Source organism: Sphaeramia orbicularis, chromosome 13 (assembly GCF_902148855.1).
Source record: "Sphaeramia orbicularis chromosome 13, fSphaOr1.1, whole genome shotgun sequence".
NCBI lineage: Eukaryota > Metazoa > Chordata > Actinopteri > Kurtiformes > Apogonidae > Sphaeramia > Sphaeramia orbicularis.
Window position 1 is genome coordinate 7118597 of NC_043969.1, and position 21749 is coordinate 7140345.

General features: G+C 37.2%; 2 protein-coding genes across 4 annotated transcripts in view; both read left to right on the top strand.

The window, feature by feature from the left end:
• The window catches only part of LOC115431568 (large neutral amino acids transporter small subunit 4-like), a 34509-nt gene extending 29707 nt beyond the window's left edge, over positions 1 to 4802 (top strand). For 2 of the 3 annotated variants that reach the window (XM_030152015.1, XM_030152014.1), the window contains exon 14: positions 956 to 4802. In XM_030152015.1, the coding sequence (XP_030007875.1) occupies positions 956 to 1117 (162 nt within the window). In that variant the 3' untranslated portion in view covers positions 1118 to 4802. The remainder of the gene's footprint in view (positions 1 to 955) is intronic. The other variant, XM_030152013.1, reaches the window with a different exon arrangement.
• Positions 4803 to 6806: 2004 nt separating this feature from the next.
• Positions 6807 to 21439, top strand: LOC115431570 (phosphatidylinositol transfer protein alpha isoform-like). Its single transcript, XM_030152019.1, has 12 exons — positions 6807 to 6963; positions 10697 to 10727; positions 15642 to 15787; positions 16048 to 16139; positions 18930 to 18937; positions 19268 to 19342; positions 19845 to 19931; positions 20045 to 20122; positions 20230 to 20340; positions 20477 to 20599; positions 20682 to 20740; positions 20827 to 21439. Exons 1-11 carry the CDS (start codon positions 6947 to 6949, stop codon positions 20721 to 20723), a joined length of 810 nt encoding a protein of 269 aa, XP_030007879.1. The 5' UTR covers positions 6807 to 6946; the 3' UTR covers positions 20724 to 20740; positions 20827 to 21439.
• The last annotated feature ends 310 nt before the right edge of the window (positions 21440 to 21749 follow it).

Consider the following 21749-nt stretch of genomic DNA (forward strand, 5'->3'; position numbering starts at 1 on the left):
TTACTAGAAATTCACAGTGTGTAATTTTCTCATCTGATCCGATCGGATTTTTGAGCCTTTCCAATTTTCTGTACTTTTAAGTATTGTAATTGGCAGCATACACAAACATTTGTAGAGGTTTTATTTAATGGAAAATCCAATTTTCATAATGTAACGCCAATTATTAAATAACTCCTACATTTGCTCCAACATGTAGGATAGAGCTTTATTGCACAAGTAAAATCCAGCTGAAAAAGAATTTCAGTATGTACCACTCATTTTAGTTCAGGGGTCTTATACAGTGAGACCAATGTGATTTCAAGAGCTGGACCAGTAAAATAAAAGGGATAATAACCTATAAATAATTATCCAAATAGTTCTCTTTGTTTTAGTGTGAAAAAGTCAAATTACATTATGAAAATGTGAATAATGTGAACAACCATGCACAAATTTGTTAAGAAAAGTAAGTGCCATTTCAACAATATTACATATATCTCAGCGTATTATTAACACAACTTACACAGTGGATCTATTATATTGTTAAAAGCACACACATTTTTCTTAGGACATTTTAGGTTGTTCATATTTCTTTAGATTATTCACATTTTGTTGTGAAAGCATAATTTGTAAATGTTGATATTTTCTTAATGTCATTTTTCATATGGAAGAAAATGTGGAGTTGTCATTATTTATAGGGTATTATATTATTACTTGAGATCACAATGGGCTGTATGTGGCCCATGAACCAAAATGAGTTTGACACCCTTGACTACCTTTAGTGTATTTTTTGCATTTTGCAAATTCATGCCACTTTTGACCATATGACCATATGACCACCATGACACCCTCGCTCTAGGCAAAGATGTATGAAGTTCATTTTACTTAGCAGTTTTGGTTTGTGTCTTTGTTATGGTAAAGAAATTTGACGGGCACACAATTTGATTTATCTGATGCCTGACCTTTATGTTGTCTTCAGGTGAATGTTGGCCTCTTAGCGCTGAGCATGCTGGGATTCTGCCTTCCTTTCTACCTGCTGTTCCACAGCCGCCACCTCCAACGCTTGAGAGATGAGCAAGACGAAGATCCCAAGATCTATGTCAAGATCAATAACGGCAGCAAACCGGAGGCCTTCGTCTAGACAAGGAAGAGGAGCGGAGAGGAAGATGAGCAGAGAGGAGGAAGAAGAGAGTGGTGGAGTTCTCTTTTTTACATGGAGGACGTCACTCATTCACTCTGTCCTCCCTGGCACTGCAGCGTCTCTCACAGTTTGTTTGCACTCAGATGTGTCACATATCCCTCACATTCCCCCTCATACACCATGAGACTGCCATTGTGGTGTAGCAGAACTACCACTCCACTGCAACCCCTGGTTTATCCTCTTTATGTACACTCACTCTGCACTGTGAGAAACACATAGCTGCTTCAGCCCACTGGAGGAGTGTATGTAGGGGCTGAAAATGCTCCAACCACTCCCTCAACTGCATCTTGTAACTGAGGAGAAAATTGACGAATGGGGAAAAGACTCTTCAACTCCCCAAATGACTCCTCTTCATACCTGCAGTTTTGTTGTTTCTTTTCAGCCGTTATACACCTGTCATTGAGGGTCAACTGGTTCTACCAGTCTGTCCTCCTAGTTCAAAGAAGATGCCAACCATGGGAGCCCACAATGAAGAGACTTTGGAGACAAATATTAAATTCTCAGTGACAGTATTGTACTTTTAGCAAAAACCAGAGTGTTTTTGTAATAGACCTGCCTGGTGTCGTTTTGATTTGTGAGGATAGTATCCTCTGGGAGATAAAACAAAAAAGCAGCCAAACACCCGTTGTTAAGGCATCTCTGCTTCCTCTTTCCCCTGGAGGGTGTTACCTGGATACAGATTCACAGTATTGGTAGCAGTTCAGACTCAAACACACCTAGTAAGAGTGAGTTAATCATGAAAATACTGCATGATACCAGAGACAAAGCTGGTCATCTCAACACTCAACTTACCACCAGTTACTTTCGTATTTGTATTGTTGATTTTTTTTCTTTCCACCCAAATGTATGTAATTTCTTTTAATATGATCTCTGAATTCCTGTTTAATCTTTGTTCCTTTCATATATGATCAGATGATGTGGAGAATGAATTGTTTTTAGACTAGGTAGACAGGACACAGATACTGTAGAGTGTGCTTAAACGTTAGAGTGAGCCATTTAGGCGTTGATTCGTTGTAGCAATAAGTGCTTCTGTGAGGTGCTGGGTAACATTTTAACACATTATCATACAGACTGAGGTGACATCTCACAGACAGAAAGACAGGGAAACAGGCAGCATTGTGGACATTTCATGGACTGTATGTGTTTATCAAAAGGTGCTAGATGAATCACAGAAATGCATAATTTATATTTATCTTTAAAGTGCAAGTGAGGTCAATTCTGTGCAACAATTTAGAAAAGTTTCTTCAAGAGCTAAATGTGGGTGACATTTTTTTGACATTATGGATCCCAAAGAAACTAAGTTTACTGTTTGTTGTTACTGCTTTGATCTAGATTTCAATTTTGTAGTAAAGCATCTCTGTGCCACTTGAATTAAATTCTCACATGCATAAAGGGAGAATTAAACATGTTTAAAGATAGTGAGGTGAGACTGAACACACGCAGTAAAGGCTCCTTATGTTTGATAGAAAAGAGTTTAGGGGGAGTATTATCACTGTTTCATTCAGTCTGCTGTCTTTTGACACCATAGCAGAGTAAAAGCTCTGCAATATTTTCAGTAGCTCACAGGGGCACTTCCAAAGACAGTCGTGATCCTCAGGGTGCCTCTCTGTGTGGATACAGGCAGGATGTGTCAAACCCAGCCCCTCTCTCCCTCCATATATCCCTTTCATCAATGCCTCGAGACATTTACAGCTTCATGTTCGTGGCTTAAAAAGCAGGTTACTGAGCTGAGAGATGAGCCTCTGCCGCTGTCAGGTGAATGACGCAAGTGAGAAATGAATGGCACATGATGCACTTTAGATAAATAAAATGGACCTCTGTCATGTATTTTACACACATGGTGCATGGCTCTGCTTGCAAGGGGCGCATGATGCAAAGAATGTATACAATGCTGATTTGTAATTCAGAACATGGGAACGGAAAGATCCAGTTATTTTTATATTCCTTAAGAAATATTGCTTCACATGTTCTTAATATGGCCTTTAAATGCACGGACACTGTGGCAGAGTCCCATCTCAGCTCAAGAACCTGGACATACCACTATTGGCATATTCATCTCAACAAAACTACACAGTTTTGCTTATTTGTAAAGAATTATGTTGAGTGAAATGAATGCAGTAAATTTTGGAAGGTGTTTTATTTAAGACTGGGGAATTAAGTTGGGAAGGAGGAAAAAGGTTGTAAGAGTCATTTTTTGATAGATGTGAAATCAAAATTCAGTGGCAAACTATTTGATAAAATAATGTTAATTAAACTGTAATAAAAAATAATTTTATACAATCTTCTGTGTTGAGATACAAAGTACAGATTCTGAAAGATTCTGATCAGCGGTTGGTAGGCCTAGTTACTGCTGTCAGTTTCATATGTAACTCTGCTACCTGCCTTAAAAGGCCTGCAATTAAACAAAATCTACATCAGAGTAGATTTTGTACACCCTGAAAACATGGACAAAGAATAGATGCAGAAGTCCTTTCAGACCCATAGAATTACAATATACTAAAAGGATTTTTTTTTTTTTTTACCCTTCGATGCTAAAAAAAACAACCCCAAAACAATAATTATTAAATATTGCAGCTCTAACTTCCTTGGGATAAATGTATGGAGTCAAAATAAAAATAAGTCCTCCAGTAAGGCACAGATAGCACACATCTCTCCTTAAGTACAGTAACAGAGTACTTGTACCTCAACCTCTGGGCACATGCAGTAGCTGCAGACCTGTTTTATTCTATTGTGTCCTTCATTACTTATTTGTATATACAGATACAATACAGGAAATTGGTTCAGTGATTTTTTTCATGCAGATAAATCTCTAATTACAACTTTCCTACTTTTAATTTCATCTCTGAAAATCAAATGCACATTTACCAGTCTTTTAAAAACCATGTAAATAAATACTGCATTCATTTCAATACAAAGGTGTCTTATATTGAATAAGATGACTGCATTGTACTGATACACTGATGCAGTCCTTTTCCTCCAGCATTATGAATGTGAGTGACGATAGACACTGGTTTGGTTTATCTGGTGACCCATCCTCATTTCACTCTCAGTCTTAGTAATAACAAGCCACAGACATCTGTGGGTTAAAGTCACATTTAACGTCACATCGGGTAAAATCACTGCAGTACAGAGTGAATGAGTGATGAGTTACCACACGCAGCAGACACTTTCCTTCACTGCCATACCTTAAACCCTTCCCTTGATCACCTTATCGACCTGATGGATAAGATTCACACCAACCTCTTATGACAAGGATTCAGCTTGAGTTTGATATATTCATTGACGTGTAGATGAAGTGTTAAGGGGAATCCTTTGCTGGTGGGTGTTTCTACAGTTTGATTGTGTGTAATGATTGAAAAGAGGGACTTCAGTGGAAAACCCAACACTCATTTTGTTTTGTACCATGTTACATTTTGACTGTGCTGGGTTTTTTTTTTTTCAGCTTTTTTCCCCCTTTAATGTTTATGGAAACATGTATTTTTTGTTCATGTACTATATATTTGGTTTTGTCTTGTACCACAGTATAGCCATTGTCATTGCCATTTTAAGTCATTATTTCAACTGAAAGAAAAAAAAAGAAGCAGATCAATATTTGAAGCAAAATAAACACAGTAATTTTTATGGATGTATCTAATATTTGAATGACTTTCGGCATCATATTACACTTCACAACATAATAATTCAATGAGCATATGATACAACATAAAACTTTCAACAGGTGTATGAATATCATTGTGGTTTGGAATGATAGTGTTAATAAGTACAACATTATTCACTCTGAATGCACCAGTTGTAAAAGTCAGGATTGATACTGATACTGAACTCTAAATGAAATTTTGGCTGATAGCTGATACTGATGTTTCATTCTGCTACTTTTGTTTTTGGTGTAATTTATCCCCCCTTTAACAAAAATATCTTCATTACTCCAAAAGTGGATCAATATTAAGCATTTTTTGTAATATTGTAGAGGATACTTCAAAGCAGTAGGGGTCAGTGTTTCACTGTACTGCAGTTACAGATACAGAAGTCACAAGTTTTTTTTAACAGTAACCTTAGAGTTTCCTCTGCACCATTTTAATCAAAGGTGCTGCAATAAGCTGCCGTAGCTGTCTCCCAAACAAGTTGAACCAGAGTAGTAGGTTTCTGCCTGTACTGGTTTGACCAGGACGAGGCGTGAACACAGGGCTGAAAGGCTATTCCACCCTGTGGGAAGTGAAGACGAAACTTTGACCTATCCCTTCACTGAGCTGAAGAATTGAAGTTACTTTTACAACAAAAAAGCTGATGTTGAGCAGCACAAAACACACAGGAAACATATAAAACCACATGCATAAAACCACATACAGCCACATCTAGCAGACTCTAAAACTGAACAGCCACCAGCATCAAAACTAATGTAAAATTTTTAGTGACATCTGAACCACCAATTCTACCAATACTTTTAACCCTTAGAGACATAAAACTATTTTTGTGGTGATTTCCAATGAATTTTTCTCATTTAACCTTTCTTTAGTGATGTATTAACCCTAATCATAATATCATCCTCTGCATTTTGCTTTCTTTGAGTAAAAGTATATTGCTATATTAAATGTACTGGTCATGCAGATGTTCAGAAAAGACCAGGGTGCAATCAGAGGTTATTGCATGGAAACAGACAAAGCAAAGCATTTTTAGCAAAATGTATAATTAACTGAACATAAAACGAGCGTCTACAACCACTGTCATTTGTCGAACTACACTGGTTTTTATTGGTGAATCAATGTTGCAGAAAATGTTTCCTTGTTCACTGTTCTGAATCTACAAATTTGGCATGTCTGATGTTGCTGAAAAACAGAGAAACTGCAGTTTAGCTGTAAATAAAAAAAAAAAAAAAAAAAAAAAAAAAAAAAAAAATATATATATATATATATATATATATATATATATATATATATATATATATATATATATATATATATCCTTTGAATTTACGACTTTTTATGAAATTAGTGAATAAAGTAGAAGAGAACACTTGATTTTCACTGAAAAATGCAAAGGGCAGAGGTTACTGTTAAAATGAATGGTGATCAATGGTGATTAAGATTTATTGGGAAAACAAACACAGCAATAGTTCTAGGCCTTAAAGGGTTAAGGATCCATGTGTCATGTGAGTTTAGAAATAAGTCAGTTTTGCGACTAACAAGTCATGTGACAACATGGTAAGTGAATGTAAATATTGATGTTGAGGAGCTTCGGGTCTTTTATGATTCATGGTTATATCAGGTGCAGAAGCAACGAAAATGAACAGAGGAACATACAAAAAGGTGCCTAAAAGTGAAGCGGAAGTAATGTCTGTATTCTCTTTTGAAATACGTTCATATACAGGGGTTGGACAAAATAATGGAAACACCTTCTATGATGCCACAATGTTAGGTGTTTCCATTATTTTGTCCAACCCCTGTACAAGCAGTGCAACTGCTGTTGTGTGTGTAAAAGTAAATCAGATAAAGAACGCTACACGTCCAACTTTACCAAAGGTTATGACTCATCCGACTGCACCTGAATGCCTCACTGCAGCTACCTGAACAAAAGGTGCGTGTCTCCTCCTCCTCCTCCGCCTGCTCCTCTCGTGCGGAAGCCTCGCCCCTTTGTTACGGCATCTTCCAGGAAGAAAAGCCCGGACCCACAGGCGGCGGACGCTGAAAGAGTGTCTCCTGTCAGCTTCAACGTCATTTTCCTGTTTTTTTTCTCCGTTTGGTGTGCTGGTTTTTCACCGAAGCCTCCGTCGATATGCTTATTAAAGAGTTGTGAGTATCTTAAGTTATTTATGAACTGGACAGAGAGACAGACCAACCCGAAACTTTGACAATGTTACACGTTATGAACTACTAGCTACATAGTAAACGAGGCCAGAAAACCTTGTTACTCGTTCATATGCTCCTGTTTTATTAAGTTATAGGGTTTTACATCCGTTGTGCTATTTATGCTAAAGTCACGCTAAGATACAGCAATACACTCTAATATAAGGTGACTTGTTAAAGAATGACAGTACTGTTACCATATACATGATGAACTGTATTTCATGGTAATGAATAAAGTCGTCGGTCTGCTATATGGTACTGTTCACTAACCAGTGCTGCTGACTTAAGTGACAGTACAAATTTGTGTTCCAATTCTATTCCAATGAATTTTTCTCTCCATTTAACCTTTCTTTAACGATTTATGATAATTTATTCTAATAATATCCTCTGCCATTTGCGTTTTTCAATGAAAATCTTGTATTTTCCTATATTGAATTCATTGATCATGTAGATTTTTTTTTAAAAGCTCAGAGTAAAATCAAAGGTTATTGTGTCAAAACAGAGAAAACGGAAGAAAAAGAAACTTTTTCAGCAAAGCATATCATTAACTCAGCTTAACTTAACTTAAATCTTAACAGGCGTCTCAAACCACTGTTATTTGTCAAACTACACACCAGTGTTGTAGAAGATGATGTTTCCATGTTCACTATGGAGCCTCTGAACATCCATATGGGTCATATCTGATGGCCATGAAAACCTGAGAAACTGCATTTTAGCTGAATTATTTACATGTATTGATAGGATTAGTGGTTCAACAGGTATTAAACATTTTAGGTCAGTCGATACATTTGGTCTCCAATGACTGTTTTGAACTTTGAGGTTCAAAAAGTTGTGTAGTTTTTATTGACCTGAGGCATCCTTTGAGATAACCTGGTGAATATCGCCTATTTTTCAATTCCTCTGACTCTTGACTCCAGGCAGTTTTATGACTGTCCTGTCATATGCTCATCAGTGCTGGACCAGCATCCAGAGTGGGGCTGTCATCTGACCACAGTGCAAAGTACAGTCAGAGACTCAGCAATGTTCAAGAGGATCGTCATAAGTGCAGGAAAATAATAAATGTTTACCGATAAGAGATTCTGTCCTTTGACTTCTAAACTCTGCTCAACACATCAAGTTGTGTCCAAAGCTGTCATCCAGTGATATTATCTACTTTTAACTTAAGATGTGGGTACAGTAAATGAAATGATGATTTTAGTTCAATAATGGGTGGAAACTTTGCAATGAGCAGACAGTTAGCTCTATTTTTTCATTAAAGCAGCCATTGAGTTCATGCATGGCAGGCTTCTCTTCCACTCTGATCTGTTCTAATGAAATATTCAGGCTGTGTGAGACTGGCAACAGGTGGCGATTAATTTACTATTGTATCGTGGCACATGAGAGGGCTACACACATACGCAAACACAGTCAATTGACAAATTAAAAGAAAATCCAGGGCGGTGGATTTTGGACTGACACTCTGCAACACCAACACTGTGAACCTGATGTGTTTACAAAGAAAAACCACAGTGTAGATCATGTTTTGTAAGATCCGTATGTGTGTGGTTGCATTGAGAAACATGGCCATGAGAACTAGAAACTGTCAGGTTTCATGTCGCTCCTGAGGATGAAAGACTGCTATGTTCAAAGCAAAACTGAAAAGGTGAGGCTTGGTATTTGTTTTTCCATCGAAAAGGACAGAAAGGATGTATGTTTTGCTAAAATGCCCTTCATGAATGTTTTGCTTTGACTTACTTGGTTATGTGCATCAGAAAAGGAACCTTTTTGCAGCTGAATATTTTAAGACTGAGCTATTAAACAGTCTGTCATTTTTAATTGCTATTGCTTACTCTTTGGAGTATGGCTGTGCATTACATTGAGTTCATTTTATGAATAGAAGTTTTGCTTTATGAAAGTCCTGAAAAGTTGTTGTTAGTTATTGTTGTAGTCTGTGTTGCATGTTTTGCTGTGAGCTCACAAAGACAGGAACTAAACTGTGACTAACTAGGAGTCCACCATTATACTTAAAAATTTGTGACAGTTTTTGGCCATATTGCACAGCCTTATTTTGTAGTCTTGTCAACCTATGCGAGTTGGAAATTCAATGTAAAAGATCTTTTTAGAACAGCACATGAGGGAATATCTTCTGCAGAATGGTGAATCAGTGCTGAGCAGCATTAAAACTGTTCTGACGGCCTAAGACACTACCTTGTTATTTCCTTTAATATGTCACTAGTTTGTACATATGCTGTATATGTCTCACTTGTTTACAGTTTAATTATTTCCTCCTTGTTTTCTCGGGCTTCCTATTATTGATGGATGAGGTTTAGGTGTGCCCTTCTGCAGATGATCTAATGCCCATCATCTTTCTTGCACACATACAGTAGTGAATGAGCCATAAAGTTAATCATGTAGACACTTTTTATGTCTGATTCTAGTAGATTCATCAGGTGTTTGCTGGACAACTATTATTTAATTTATTTTACAAAAGCTATAACTTTCAGTTATTTTACTGATGTTTATTGATTGAAATGTCAGATGTTAAAGTCAGACCTCAAATTAAGGTTGGAAGGTTTTGATTCCAGACTTCTAGAACTTCTGACTCTTTATTGATGTGCAGAGAACACATAGCCTCTTAAACCTGGCACCGCTGTTCTCTTGCATGGTAATGCTAGCATGTGTACATAGCAACATACACATGTTATACATCCACATAACCTGAAGAACATCAGCTAAAACCTCAACAAAGTAAATCTTCAGACAATAGAACACAAATCAAACAACAAGCACTTACATGGGAAAATACTGAAAACAAGCTGACAATCTGAGAGCAGCATATGTCATGAATCATTTCATAAAACATCAGATCAATGTGAAAAACTTTGCACCTCTAAGATAACACTAACCAGATCCAGCAGTACAAGTATTATTTCTCTACCCCTCACTGGATGAGCCAAAGAAGAGCAAAAACAAAGGTCGCGTTATGAAGCAATGATTAGGAATGTTGTCTTACCTTTGCTGTTTTCTGATCATAACTTAGTTTTATATGAATGAAGCTTCTGTTATCGGCTTATCCATTGGGCTGTATTATGCTGAAATGATTCTGACTGGAAACAAACGATTTAACAGAGTTTAACAAGTTAAAGCTCTCAGAGCTGAAGTCACAGGGGGAAAATGGAACACACCTTCCCTCTGCAACTCTCTCCTCTCAGTCCAAATCAAAAGATTAATTGAAAATAAAGATGTACCTGATCTACCTTCATGTATTATGGTAAAGTGAAGCCACTTTCAGCCACATCTGACTGAATCTGTATCTGTAAATTACGTATGTCACCCTCCTACCTGTCTGAAAACACCTGTGATCAGAGAAACTCCTGTACAGAGATTTCTTACAGCCTGAAAACACAGGGGAGGAGTAGCTGCAGAAGTCTCATATCCTCGCTCTCAGATCACTGGAATTACAATATGCTGAAAGGGAACTGTGGCCCAATGACACTAAAAAAAACTCTAAAGCCCTGCTGCTTTAAACAGCTCAGTGATTAAGATGGAACTAAAGGTAAAATGCTGTAATGACCTATGAAAACATGCAATATCCACTTTGTGTAGCTGTCAGCTGTTCAGTCTGTATTATTTTCTATTTGACTGTTGGCTGGAATAGCTGTCATCTAACACAATCTTCCCTGTTTTTTTTTTTTCATAGCCGAGTCGTCCTGCCCATTTCAGTGGAGGAGGTAAGGACCCCCCATGTTATTTACCTTGCTTGACTGGAAGCAATAAATGTCAACTACATGTTTATTTAATTCCTTTTGCTGTTATCTGTAACTGTTTGTTTCCACCAGTCAACTATTGTGGCTGCGTACTAAACATTTGGCTCATAGTTTGCAGGATATTGCCCACAGCCTCTTACCAATCTCTGTTGTATTATATTTAATCATGAAATTTTTGTAATAATAATATTTATAATAATAATTATTGTAATAATAATATAATAATTATTGTAATTAAAACTGTGTTTTTTCTTTTATGCATAAAGCACATTTCAGGCTCATTATTGCGTCCTCTTAGTTATGTTCACTGTAATGTTATCTATGATTTTCCAGGTTGCAGATCAGCATTTGTTTTATCGTTTCATGTGTCCTGGTGTTCAATGATTAATTTTAAAGCATAACTGAATTGTGTGGCTACCACCGATTAGTTAAATTAAGTATTTTCATAGTTGGCAAATAAATGAGGGCTTTTTTTCTATTTACTTCTCAAATGTGAACATTCCCATATTTAACAATAGACAAATGGATAATGAAAATTATCCTTATGTCTTTATACTACCTTATTTTTCATTTATTCTTAATTTATCTAGGAGTGTCTCACTGAGATACAAGATACCTTGTTCTATGGAGTCTGGGTCAAACTGGCAACAACAAATAGTTTCACATAAAACACACTACATGCATGAAATCAACATAAAACATAGTCAAAGAAGATTAAAGAGAAGTAAAGAAAGCAGGAAAGAGGCACATAAAGCATACCTGAGACATGCATAACACTCACCCCTCTGCTGAGGTTTATTTAAAGCAACAACATGATGTTTCTAAGCTGTATGAAAAATTCCTGTAAAGGTAATTTAGATGCCCTTGCTGATGAAACTCCTAGCTCCTTGTTTCATATCAGGGCCTGAATTTATTTTGTGATGTTTATTCTGGAGGGACCAAGTTCAGCTTCTTGACCTTTTTTTCCCATGGTAGCGGTCTTCGCTGTAGGGCACCCAGGTTTTTTTTTTTTTTTTTTTTCGGGTACCTGTCTGTGTCTGTATGTGTGAGCTGCTTCATATCCACTTGCTTTTTTCATACCACTGGCTCCATTTCCATACAACACTGCACTATTTGTTTTTTCCATTGCTTAACACAAAGCAGAAGCAAGTACTTCATAAAGCCACGTAATCACAGTTTGCTTTGCTGTGTGACCAGCTTTTCCTGTCATCCCCTTCAGTGTCTGCTAGATTCCTGTATTAGCTGAGTAACCATAGTTTTTTTTTTCTGTTCTGGTTGTGTGTAACCAACTGACAACATGGCCTGTCATATGTGTCGTTGTGTTCATATTATTTGCAAACTAGGTTGGGTCACAGCTGGGCATGTGGTTTAACGTAAGCTGTGGAGTTCTTTTGTTTGTCTGTGTTAAATTACATCAACTGGAAGAATTATTCCATAAATCAGCTGGAAAAAAAATGCTTCTGTCATATTTTCTGCAAAAAACAAATTACAGCTTGTAAAATGTTAATATTTGCCATCTCGGTTTTTGTCAGAACCACCTCAATATAAAGACCCATTACCCAAATTTTCTCTGTATTTAACCTTTCTTAAGTGATTTATCACATTTTATTATAATATTATCCTCTATATTTTGTGTGTGTGTGTGTGTGTGTGTGTGTGGGGTGGGGTGGGGGTGGGGTTCAGTGAAAATCAGGTATTTTCCTGTATTTAATTAACTGATGGATGACATGGTGGGTTTGCTGTGTGGGTTCTCTCCAGGTACTCCGGCTTCCTTCCACCATCCAAAGAGCAGAGCATGATTGATAGGTTAATTGGTTAAATTGGTTGATTGTCTCTATGTGTCAGCCCTGCGATGAACTGGTGACATGTCTAGGGTGTACCCTGCCTTCACCCATAAGTAGCGGGGATAGGCTCCAAGCGACCCTAGTGAGGATAAAGCAGGTTCAGGAAATGAATGAATAATTTACCAATCATGTAGATGTTCATAAAAAGTCAGATTGAAGTTGATGATTATTATATCAGAAATGGAGAAAACTGAAGAAAAGCAACAATATCAATATTCATTCATTCATTTTCTGAACCTGCTTTATCCTCACTAGGGTCATGGGGGTTGCTGGAGCCTATCCCAGCTACTTGGGGGTGAAGGTGGGGTACACCCTGTATGAGTCACCAGTTCATCACAGGGCTGACATATAGAGACAAACAATCACACTCACATTCACACCTATGGGCAATTTAGATTAACCGATTAGCCTATCAGTGCATGTCTTTGGATGGTGGGAGGAAGGCAGAGTGCCCGTTGAGAACCCACGCAAACATGCAAACTCCACATGTATACATACAATATCAGTAACTGAACATAAAACAAGTGTCTCCAGCCACTGTCATTAATCAAACTACATGGGTTTTACTGGTCCAAATGGGTCATATCTGATGACCATGAAAAGATGACAAACCAGGTAGAATGCCTTTTATCTGAATTATTTCAACATATTGATAGGTTTAGTGTTTCAGAAGTTGTTAACCATTGTAGATCAGTAGATGCTTTTGGTTGCCATTAGCTGTCTGGGTCTTTGAGGGTTAACAAGGGAGTCATGTGACTTACTGTAACCAGTCAAGTTGTTCTGGCTGACACAAATATAGTCATTGTTCTCTTCATTGTATAATCAAGCCATAAAACTTTGAATCACAGTCCACACCTGATTTTTGTCATTCGTCCCCCAGTATTAACCGGGACCTTCCCTGGTATATGCTTTGATGTTACAAAATGAACTTATCTTTGTGGTCTAAACTCATGACGGCCTTTGTTCAGGTTCAGCCAGTTTGTCACATGCTGCAGTCGACTGTTGTGTATGTCACACAAGTTCCTCATAAAAGCCTGTATTACGTCTGCCCTTGACAATGGGGAGGTACACTGGTTATACACGGCAAGTCACATTCCTAAGGTTCTGCTCATAGAGGCAAAGCTGAGCATCCGCTAACACCGAAGTAGAGGACTAGTCCGAAGGAACACACTATAAGACGAAGACACAATCAATTATAGATGTGTTAATTATGTAAACTGTAGTTATTAATCAGCTTCAAGAGATAAATATGGGTATTTCAACACCAGTAAGTTTTACTGAATCAAAATGCAAAGACAACACAGGTTTCACTGGTGGATTGCTTACCCACCCAAGATTTTGGTTTGGGTTTTCCTTGTGTTGTGTGTTTGTTGTCAGGGGGTTGTGTGATCACAGGTGGCATTATTTGTGGCAATAGATATTTACAAAACCACACTCAAATTTTTGCATTACTCAAAAAATTAAGCAAATTGTGTGATATCCTGAAATAGTAATCATAAAATAACTTTGATTACACAACCTGGATGACAGGGTTACATAAATGACTGCAACCCTGAAAGTGTAATTGCTGCTTAAGGGAAATATGGTCCATAAAAAACATTACCCCTTTCACATTAGCCTGTTCACTGTGAAGATGCAACCTTTGACAACTTAATTCGTCAGGGTGATTTTTTTGTGTGTGTTACATTGAAGTAGCCTGGCCGAGCCAACTGCAGCAGTATTGTGAGTCACTCTTTCCACTGTCACAACACCACTGCATGACTCAGGGAGGGAACGACAGGAGGAAGAAGAGAAGCAGAGGAGGAGAAGTCTAGAAAAAGCTTACTCAGTTAGTTTTCCAATGCTTATGTCTGTGTCTCACATACCCAAAAGGAAATGGTTAACGCACAGTCACTTCCATGAATAGTTTATAGAGGTCATGACAGAAGGGTCTTTAAACTTCTGCTGTGGAGGTCAAGGTTCGTTATTGTAGTAGAGTATGTAGATTTAATTTTGCCCAAGATTAAAATAATTCTATAATTATACTACTGTTTTTACACATTTCACCAATCACAGCCTTGACCCAAATATGAACAAATATGTTATCTAATATATTAGTGATGCATTTGCAATCTTTTAGACTTTTATTATGTGTGACCTAAGGCTGCATTAACTGTCTACAGTTTTATGAAGTAAACCCAGACTTAAACTCATTACATTTCCTTCAGTGGGGTATATGTCACATTGATATTCCAAAATATCAGCAGCAGGGGGGTGTCATGAACCAGAATGCACCTTTGGTTGCAAAAACCACTAACAGATCATCACTGAATAAAGTCTGAAACTCAAATGTTCAACTAAAGTCACAATTGTCACAGTTTAGGCTTAACTGTGAATCGACAAAAAGCAACAAATATATTAACACAACAATGCAGCTTTGTGATGCATTCACAGTCTATGTGATGTCATGTGATGTCATCATCAAACTCCATTCTTTTACTTTGGAGCTGTGCCCAGTGGTGAAAATGACAGCAAAGCTTCTATTTTTTAAGACTTGATCACTTTCTTTGAGTGTGAAAGTGATTTCTTTCCAGTTTTCATCCTCAGTTCGGCCTTGGAGTTACTTTTCACTGTTCCAAGGAAATAATTTGACGTCTGGGCTGGTACTTGCTTCACTGTGTTAATCATTTATCAGTTGCTTATTTGGTTGTTTACACTATAGAAGAGGATTTCTAAGAGCTGATTTGATTGAAAATTAGGTAGATGTTTGTGTTTTGACCAAGGACAGTAAAAGATTTCATAATACTGTGTTTTATATCTGCTAACCCGGCCGTATTGTTGCATGTTTTACCCGGTCTGACAACACCTTCTTAAACTTGACCTAAAAAATCTCAGAACAACCTTTCAGATTTTCTTTTTTAAAAACATCTGTAAAACCACGAACTAAACACAGTAATTATGCTGTTTGAAGTATGAGCAGTTAAACATACTATATTGTGTGGTAACAATTCAGGATGGATGTATAAACTACACATGCTTCTTTTTGTCCATCCAGTATCAAGTGGGCCAGCTGTACGCTGTGGCAGAGGCCAGTAAGAATGAGACGGGAGGAGGTGAGGGGGTGGAGGTGTTGGCCAATGAGCCCTATGAGGAGGATGGGGAGAAAGGACAGTACACCCATAAGATCTACCACCTGAAGAGGTAGGCGTACACAAAATAAAATGAGAGCTAGAGCTACCTTTTGTTGGGATGTACAACTCTTTTTGATAACACAATTGCACAACCTATCTAATGACAATGAAGTCTGTTCTATTTTGTTCTATTCTATGCTGTGCTATGCTTAAGAAACCAAAAGGAAGCATAAAAGATGAACACATTTTAAATGCACATGTCCTCCATGCTGTGTTTCTAGTGAACATGCAAACATACCATTAAGCCAGTGCTTGTTTATCTCTCTGCAGTAAAGTGCCATCTGTTATTCGAGCAGTTGCACCAAAAAATTCTCTTGAGCTTCACGAGAAGGCCTGGAATGCATATCCCTACTGTCGAACCAGTGAGTCCCACCACATACACATGACATCAATAATTTAACTCTGGATACGGGTTAGAAGAAACCCACACCAACAGGAGAGTTAGATTAGTTTGATGAACACACCAACGCTAGCTCTTTGGTGAATATAGGCAGCCCTCATTTCTCAATTGAATGTACAATAGAAAAAAAGTGTATGGTCTTTCCCACTAAAGGTTTGACTTTTATCAATCTGGTCATTAAAGAAACTATGCTTAAGTCCTGTAATATGGCAGAATACCCTTGTCCGGTATATTCTGATTGACATGTAAATATATTCAGTCTCTTATTCGCCAAAAAAATTTCAATGATAAAATATTTTGACTAGGCCTACACTGACTGTTTCATGGTAACTTTCACATTTGTCCACAATTAACTAGTTAGTGTGTGATTTGGTGCTGGGATTAAGTTCTCTTTGATTTTTAGAACATTTTGAGAAAGTTGTCAAAATAATTTTGGTTTGTGTGGATAAATTGCACTGTACAAACAAGGTGCTACTGTTATGATGCCAGAAAAACTGCAGAGATCTGTGTCCAGCAAAGCCACAGCTGACCAGGACACAGCATCTCATTCATCACTAAAATGTTAAAGCTTGAATAAATCTCTCCACCATTTAGTAATGACAACTGACAATACACTGTGTTTAGTTAAACATGTTATTTATGTGATGCTGAGCTTTTGAAGTAGTCTTAAAGGGTAGACGTGAGCGATTTATTTCCACATATCTTAGCTTGTTTCTTCAGAACCTCTGCTCTCAGAATCTAGAGTAGTAATGGGCCAACACGAGGCAGAGGTTGCCCAATGGAGCTAAATAGTGAACATAAGCTCTCCAATGAGGTTAAATATTAGAAACAAAAAACAGATTTTTCACCACTATCCAGCTGAAACATAGCAGTGTGCCTTTGCTATGTGTCTCATATTGAAGCAGATCAGGCAACTAGGGATGTCCTTCTGAGTATCTATGTTTTTTTTTCTTAATTTAACCTGTATTTAACCAGGAAAGACTCACTGAGATCAAGAGCATCCTGGTGACGATTAACAGCTGCACATTTAACCAGGGTACAGACAGGGTAGTAACAGAACATGCAGTATACTGTTACCCATGAAGTTGGAATAAAATATATGTACCACTTCTCATGAAATGATTGTGACAATGTGATTCATTCTTGATAGATAAATAGGAAAAAAAAAAAAGGTAATGTGTCTGAAAACAAAATCATTCCAACTTTATGGGCAGTACTCTACATACAGTATATTGAGACATCAGTCGGATTGTTTCAGGTCATTTTGTAAATGATTTAAAGCATATTCATATTACTTTTATTCAAGACCACAGCCCGGTTTCATCCAAACAGACTCTTTAGTAGAAAATATGAGTAATAACCATGTTCCTTCACTTAGATGTAAAGAGTTGTTCTGTGTGACTTGCAGAAGAGGCCTCATATCATGTATGTGTAAATGAAATATTCTAACCTCAGCTAGCGTGTTAATGATTTCCGTATATGCTTTAGTTTGGCATTTATTGGTGTCATTGTTTAGGCTGGTTGTTTCATCTAGACACAATATTCTCTGTTTTGAGGTCTGAAGTTTCATAATCCTCATCTCCATATTGTAAACTCTAGGGGCAGGACCAGAGTGAATAGGAAGTGATACTAATGACAGTTTTCAGCAACACTACATAATATGTAGACTGGAACTGGTGTGGTAGAAGTGTTTGAATCACATGTGAACATTGTCAGATGATTTCTGCACATGAATCTAGAAGATTAAGAATCAGTATATTGTCAATGTGTGGGAAACACACCAATCAACATCACAGTCACCTAAATGGAGAGAATTTAATTGGAAAAATCTAATTCGTTATTTCATCACACCTAAAATTAAAAGTAAACAAATGAATATTCAACAGCCATGTTGGAGACTATGTAATCGCAGGGATTCAGATCACACACACGTTTTGGAAATGCTCAAATATCCAACCCTTCCGGGGGAAGGTTCACTCAACTCTCTGTGAGGTGTTGGGATATGCAATCCCAAATTCTTGTCTTGTTCTGTACCTTGGACATTTGGAAGAATCAATGCATAAAGAAGACAGATATCTTGTCAAGATCCTTCTGGTGGCCGGAAAGAAGGCCATAACAGAGAACTGGTTTAAGACTGATGCTCCGTCATATAAACAATGGATTTCAGTCATAGATGATATACTTGTCATGGAACATCTTACATATAAACTGAAGTGAAAAGAAAATCTCTTTGTGAAAAACTGGGGAAAGTGGCTGACATTCAGAGACAAATGTATAGTAAATAGTAAGTAAAGTAAATTTTATTTATAGAGCACTTTTCACAGACAGAGTCACAAAGTGCTTTATCAATTCAAATCAGAATCAAATTAAGTTTACAGAGACCCAACAGAATCCTTCAGGAGCAAACACTGTATCTATTAAGGGACCTTAATATTCTGACACCATCACAGGCTGTTCTTTTCATCTGTTTTTTTTTTCTCTTTTCCTACTCCTCAACCTGAGGAGATTGTTTTGTACTGTTAAAAATTGAAAAATAAAAATTGTTAAAAAAAAGAATCAGTATATTGTACATGTGGACATGCAAAACACACCAAACCTCTGCCTTTAACTCATCACTAGCTGAACATGCATGAATCTGCACTGATAGATAGATAGATAATTTATGCTTAAATTTTGTGTTTTATTGATAACCTTGTCTATGCTTCTTTTTCCATGCTCTTTCCATCCTGGCCCACTGTGTCCTGTAATACAGTTCTTACAGTAAGTTCTTTTTATTTTGATAACCACAAAATAACCACAGTCTTCAAGGTTTTCTGCTGAACATTTGATTGTTATTCAAGTAAACTGCGTGTTCATTGAATCACTCTTTAAATTCCCATAATGAAAGATGAGGAGTCTGGCTTAACACTGTGTCTGTGTGTGTGTGTGTATGTGTGTGTGTGTGTGACAGTCACTCTCAGATGTACAGTATTCATATACTGGCTTTAAAACAGAGCCTGTCTCTGATGTGATTCTGCTGGGTATGCACATGTACATGCAGCAGTTATAACTTGCGGACTGATTCAGTGGTGTTTATCTCCATGCTTACAGAATGAGTACATGAAAGATGACTTCATGATTAAGATCGAGACATGGCACAAGCCCGACATGGGTGATCAGGAAAACGTAAGTAGGCAGTGCTCACTTGTTTTCCTTAAAAGATAAATGCCAGCGTACATGAACAGTAGCACATTTATGACAAGAGAAGAGTAGACTGAACTGGAGTTACTGTGCTTTTTTTTTTTTCTAAACCATTGCATTTGTATGCACTTAGGCAGGACAAAAATTTACTGTATTCGCACCTTTCTATCTCTAAGCCTGCACCTCTGTAGTATGTGGTTTTTTTTTTGTTTTTTTTTTCTTTCAAATGCCAAAGAGAGTTTGAGCTAAGGCAAAGTGATAAATCTGTTCCCAAGACATCATGAAATATTCCTGCATATAATAGTGAATTTACACAGTGTGGAAAAATATAAATAAATGAATAAAACTAAAAAGTCCCATGTGCCTCTGCTTAGCCTTTTTGTTGTAGCCTGCTGGTAACCAGACACAGTTAATAGAGGATGTGAGTCGGATATAAACTCCCTGCCTCACAACTGACTGAACATGATTAACTGTTTTAATTCTGCAGGTACATGGACTAGACAAAGAAACATGGGATAAGGAAGTTAACGTTGTTCACATTGACATTGCTGACCGGAGTTGCATAGCTTCAAAGGTAAGATGCACATGTGCCACTTTAATAGTCAAGTCCACAGTATAGTTAAACTGCTCAGTGAAGTTGCTTTATAGTTGTGGTAACTACAGTTAAACTTTTTTTTTTTTCTGTAGGATTACAAGAAGGAACAAGATCCAGCGATCTTCAAGTCAGAGAAAACGGGCAGAGGACCTCTGGGGCCTGACTGGAAGGTAAGACTGATTGATTGAATGTATCCACATACATGGAATTTAGTACTGATGAAGCTGAAAGTCTGGGACATGGTGTGAATATTAACTGTGTGTCTATTCTTTTGCAGAAAGAGCTTGCTAACAACCCCAACTGTCCTCACATGTGCGCCTACAAACTTGTTACAGTCAAATTCAAGTGGTTTGGATTACAAAAAAACATAGAGAACCTCATTCAAAAGGTATACACTGTCTTTTGGAAAATGAATTCAGTTAACTGCTGCCCTTTGGTGGTCAGCATATGAAGTGCAGCATAAGAAATTATATTCTATAGAATTTTCTCTGTTTTGTCACTCACTATCTCCTTTGTCTGCTCAGGTGGAGCATCGTTTGTTCACCCACTTCCACAGACAGCTCTTCTGCACGATTGACAATTGGGTGAACCTGACAATGGATGATATACGACGTATGGAAGAAGAAACGAAGAGCGAGCTGGATGAGGTGACGGCACGTCAGCTGGAATTACCGGAATCACATCAGGCCTCGTTTATATTTCCTAATCATGTGTATTTTCATGTTACAGATGAGGAAGAGTAAGGATGTTCAAGGCATGTCAGCTGAATGAATGCTGCAGCTCAACCAGTAGGTGTTAAAGTAATCCTTTGAGAGGTATACTTCAGCAACATTCATATTTAGTGTAATTTTATTTACATGTTTTTGTTTTTCAGGTCACTCTTCTTCTAAAACTCTGCTTGACCAGCAATGACTGATGGGCAAAATCAAGAGCACCACACCACTAATACTAATAAAGTTTGCTCTTAATAAGAGCTCTTTCTTGTAAAATAGTTGTGTGTGTTTATGCACTACATTTGAATGCAACTACAACAGCTTTTCACTTTTTAGCAATTAATTTTCCAAACTGGGGGAATTAGTGGTGAGGCTGAGGCATTTTTGCTCATGTCTGATTGGTCCTTTTCCTGTTAAGGATGTCGCATCACTGGTATCTTTTTTTGATAGTGTCTATTGTGGTTTTATTGTTAGTTTTCCTTTCTTTAATTTGTATTTATCAAGTCTCATCAACTTATTTTGTTTACTTACCAAAGTAGAGCATAATCTTCAGTCTATATCATCAAAGCACTAAAATGACCAGTCTTAGATGCTTTTTTAATATAAATATACTTAATAAAATAAACTAGGCTACACTGTTTTGTTTAGTGTTTTTTTTGGTTTTTTTTGTAATGTGTTTTTTGTTTTCATGGCATTCATATATTGTTGGTTTCAATCTCCTGTTCTATTGTTCTTTTCTATTAAAATATAAATTTGTTTATGGTTTGAAATCAAGAAATTCTTCCACGTCTTTGTGCTTTGAATTTCACCTCATGTTTGATAAATACATATTGAAACTGCAAAGAGAAGTCAGATGGTTATTTGGACTTTGAACAGATGAAAGAATCTGTTCATTCGGAGACATTTGTAGTGTAGAGTAGAATAGTAGTAGAGTAGAATGGCTGAGTTAGCCTCAGACAGAGATGCCAGTTTTTATTTTTCAATGATCAGTTTAGGTTGAAGTTTAAAGTTGGTAGTGGTGCTTAGAAGAGTTTGGCCTCCTTTTGACCTGTTTGGGATGAAATTATGTGGGTTTTAATGAATG

What these genes read in the sequence shown, in the direction of transcription:
- LOC115431570 (XM_030152019.1), top strand. An exon ending in CTCTGGGGCCTGACTGGAAG is followed by an intron (nt 20,123 to 20,229) that starts GTAAGACTGATT and finishes ATTCTTTTGCAG; the next exon opens with AAAGAGCTTGCTAACAACCC. An exon ending in CGAAGAGCGAGCTGGATGAG is followed by an intron (nt 20,600 to 20,681) that starts GTGACGGCACGT and finishes TTCATGTTACAG; the next exon opens with ATGAGGAAGAGTAAGGATGT.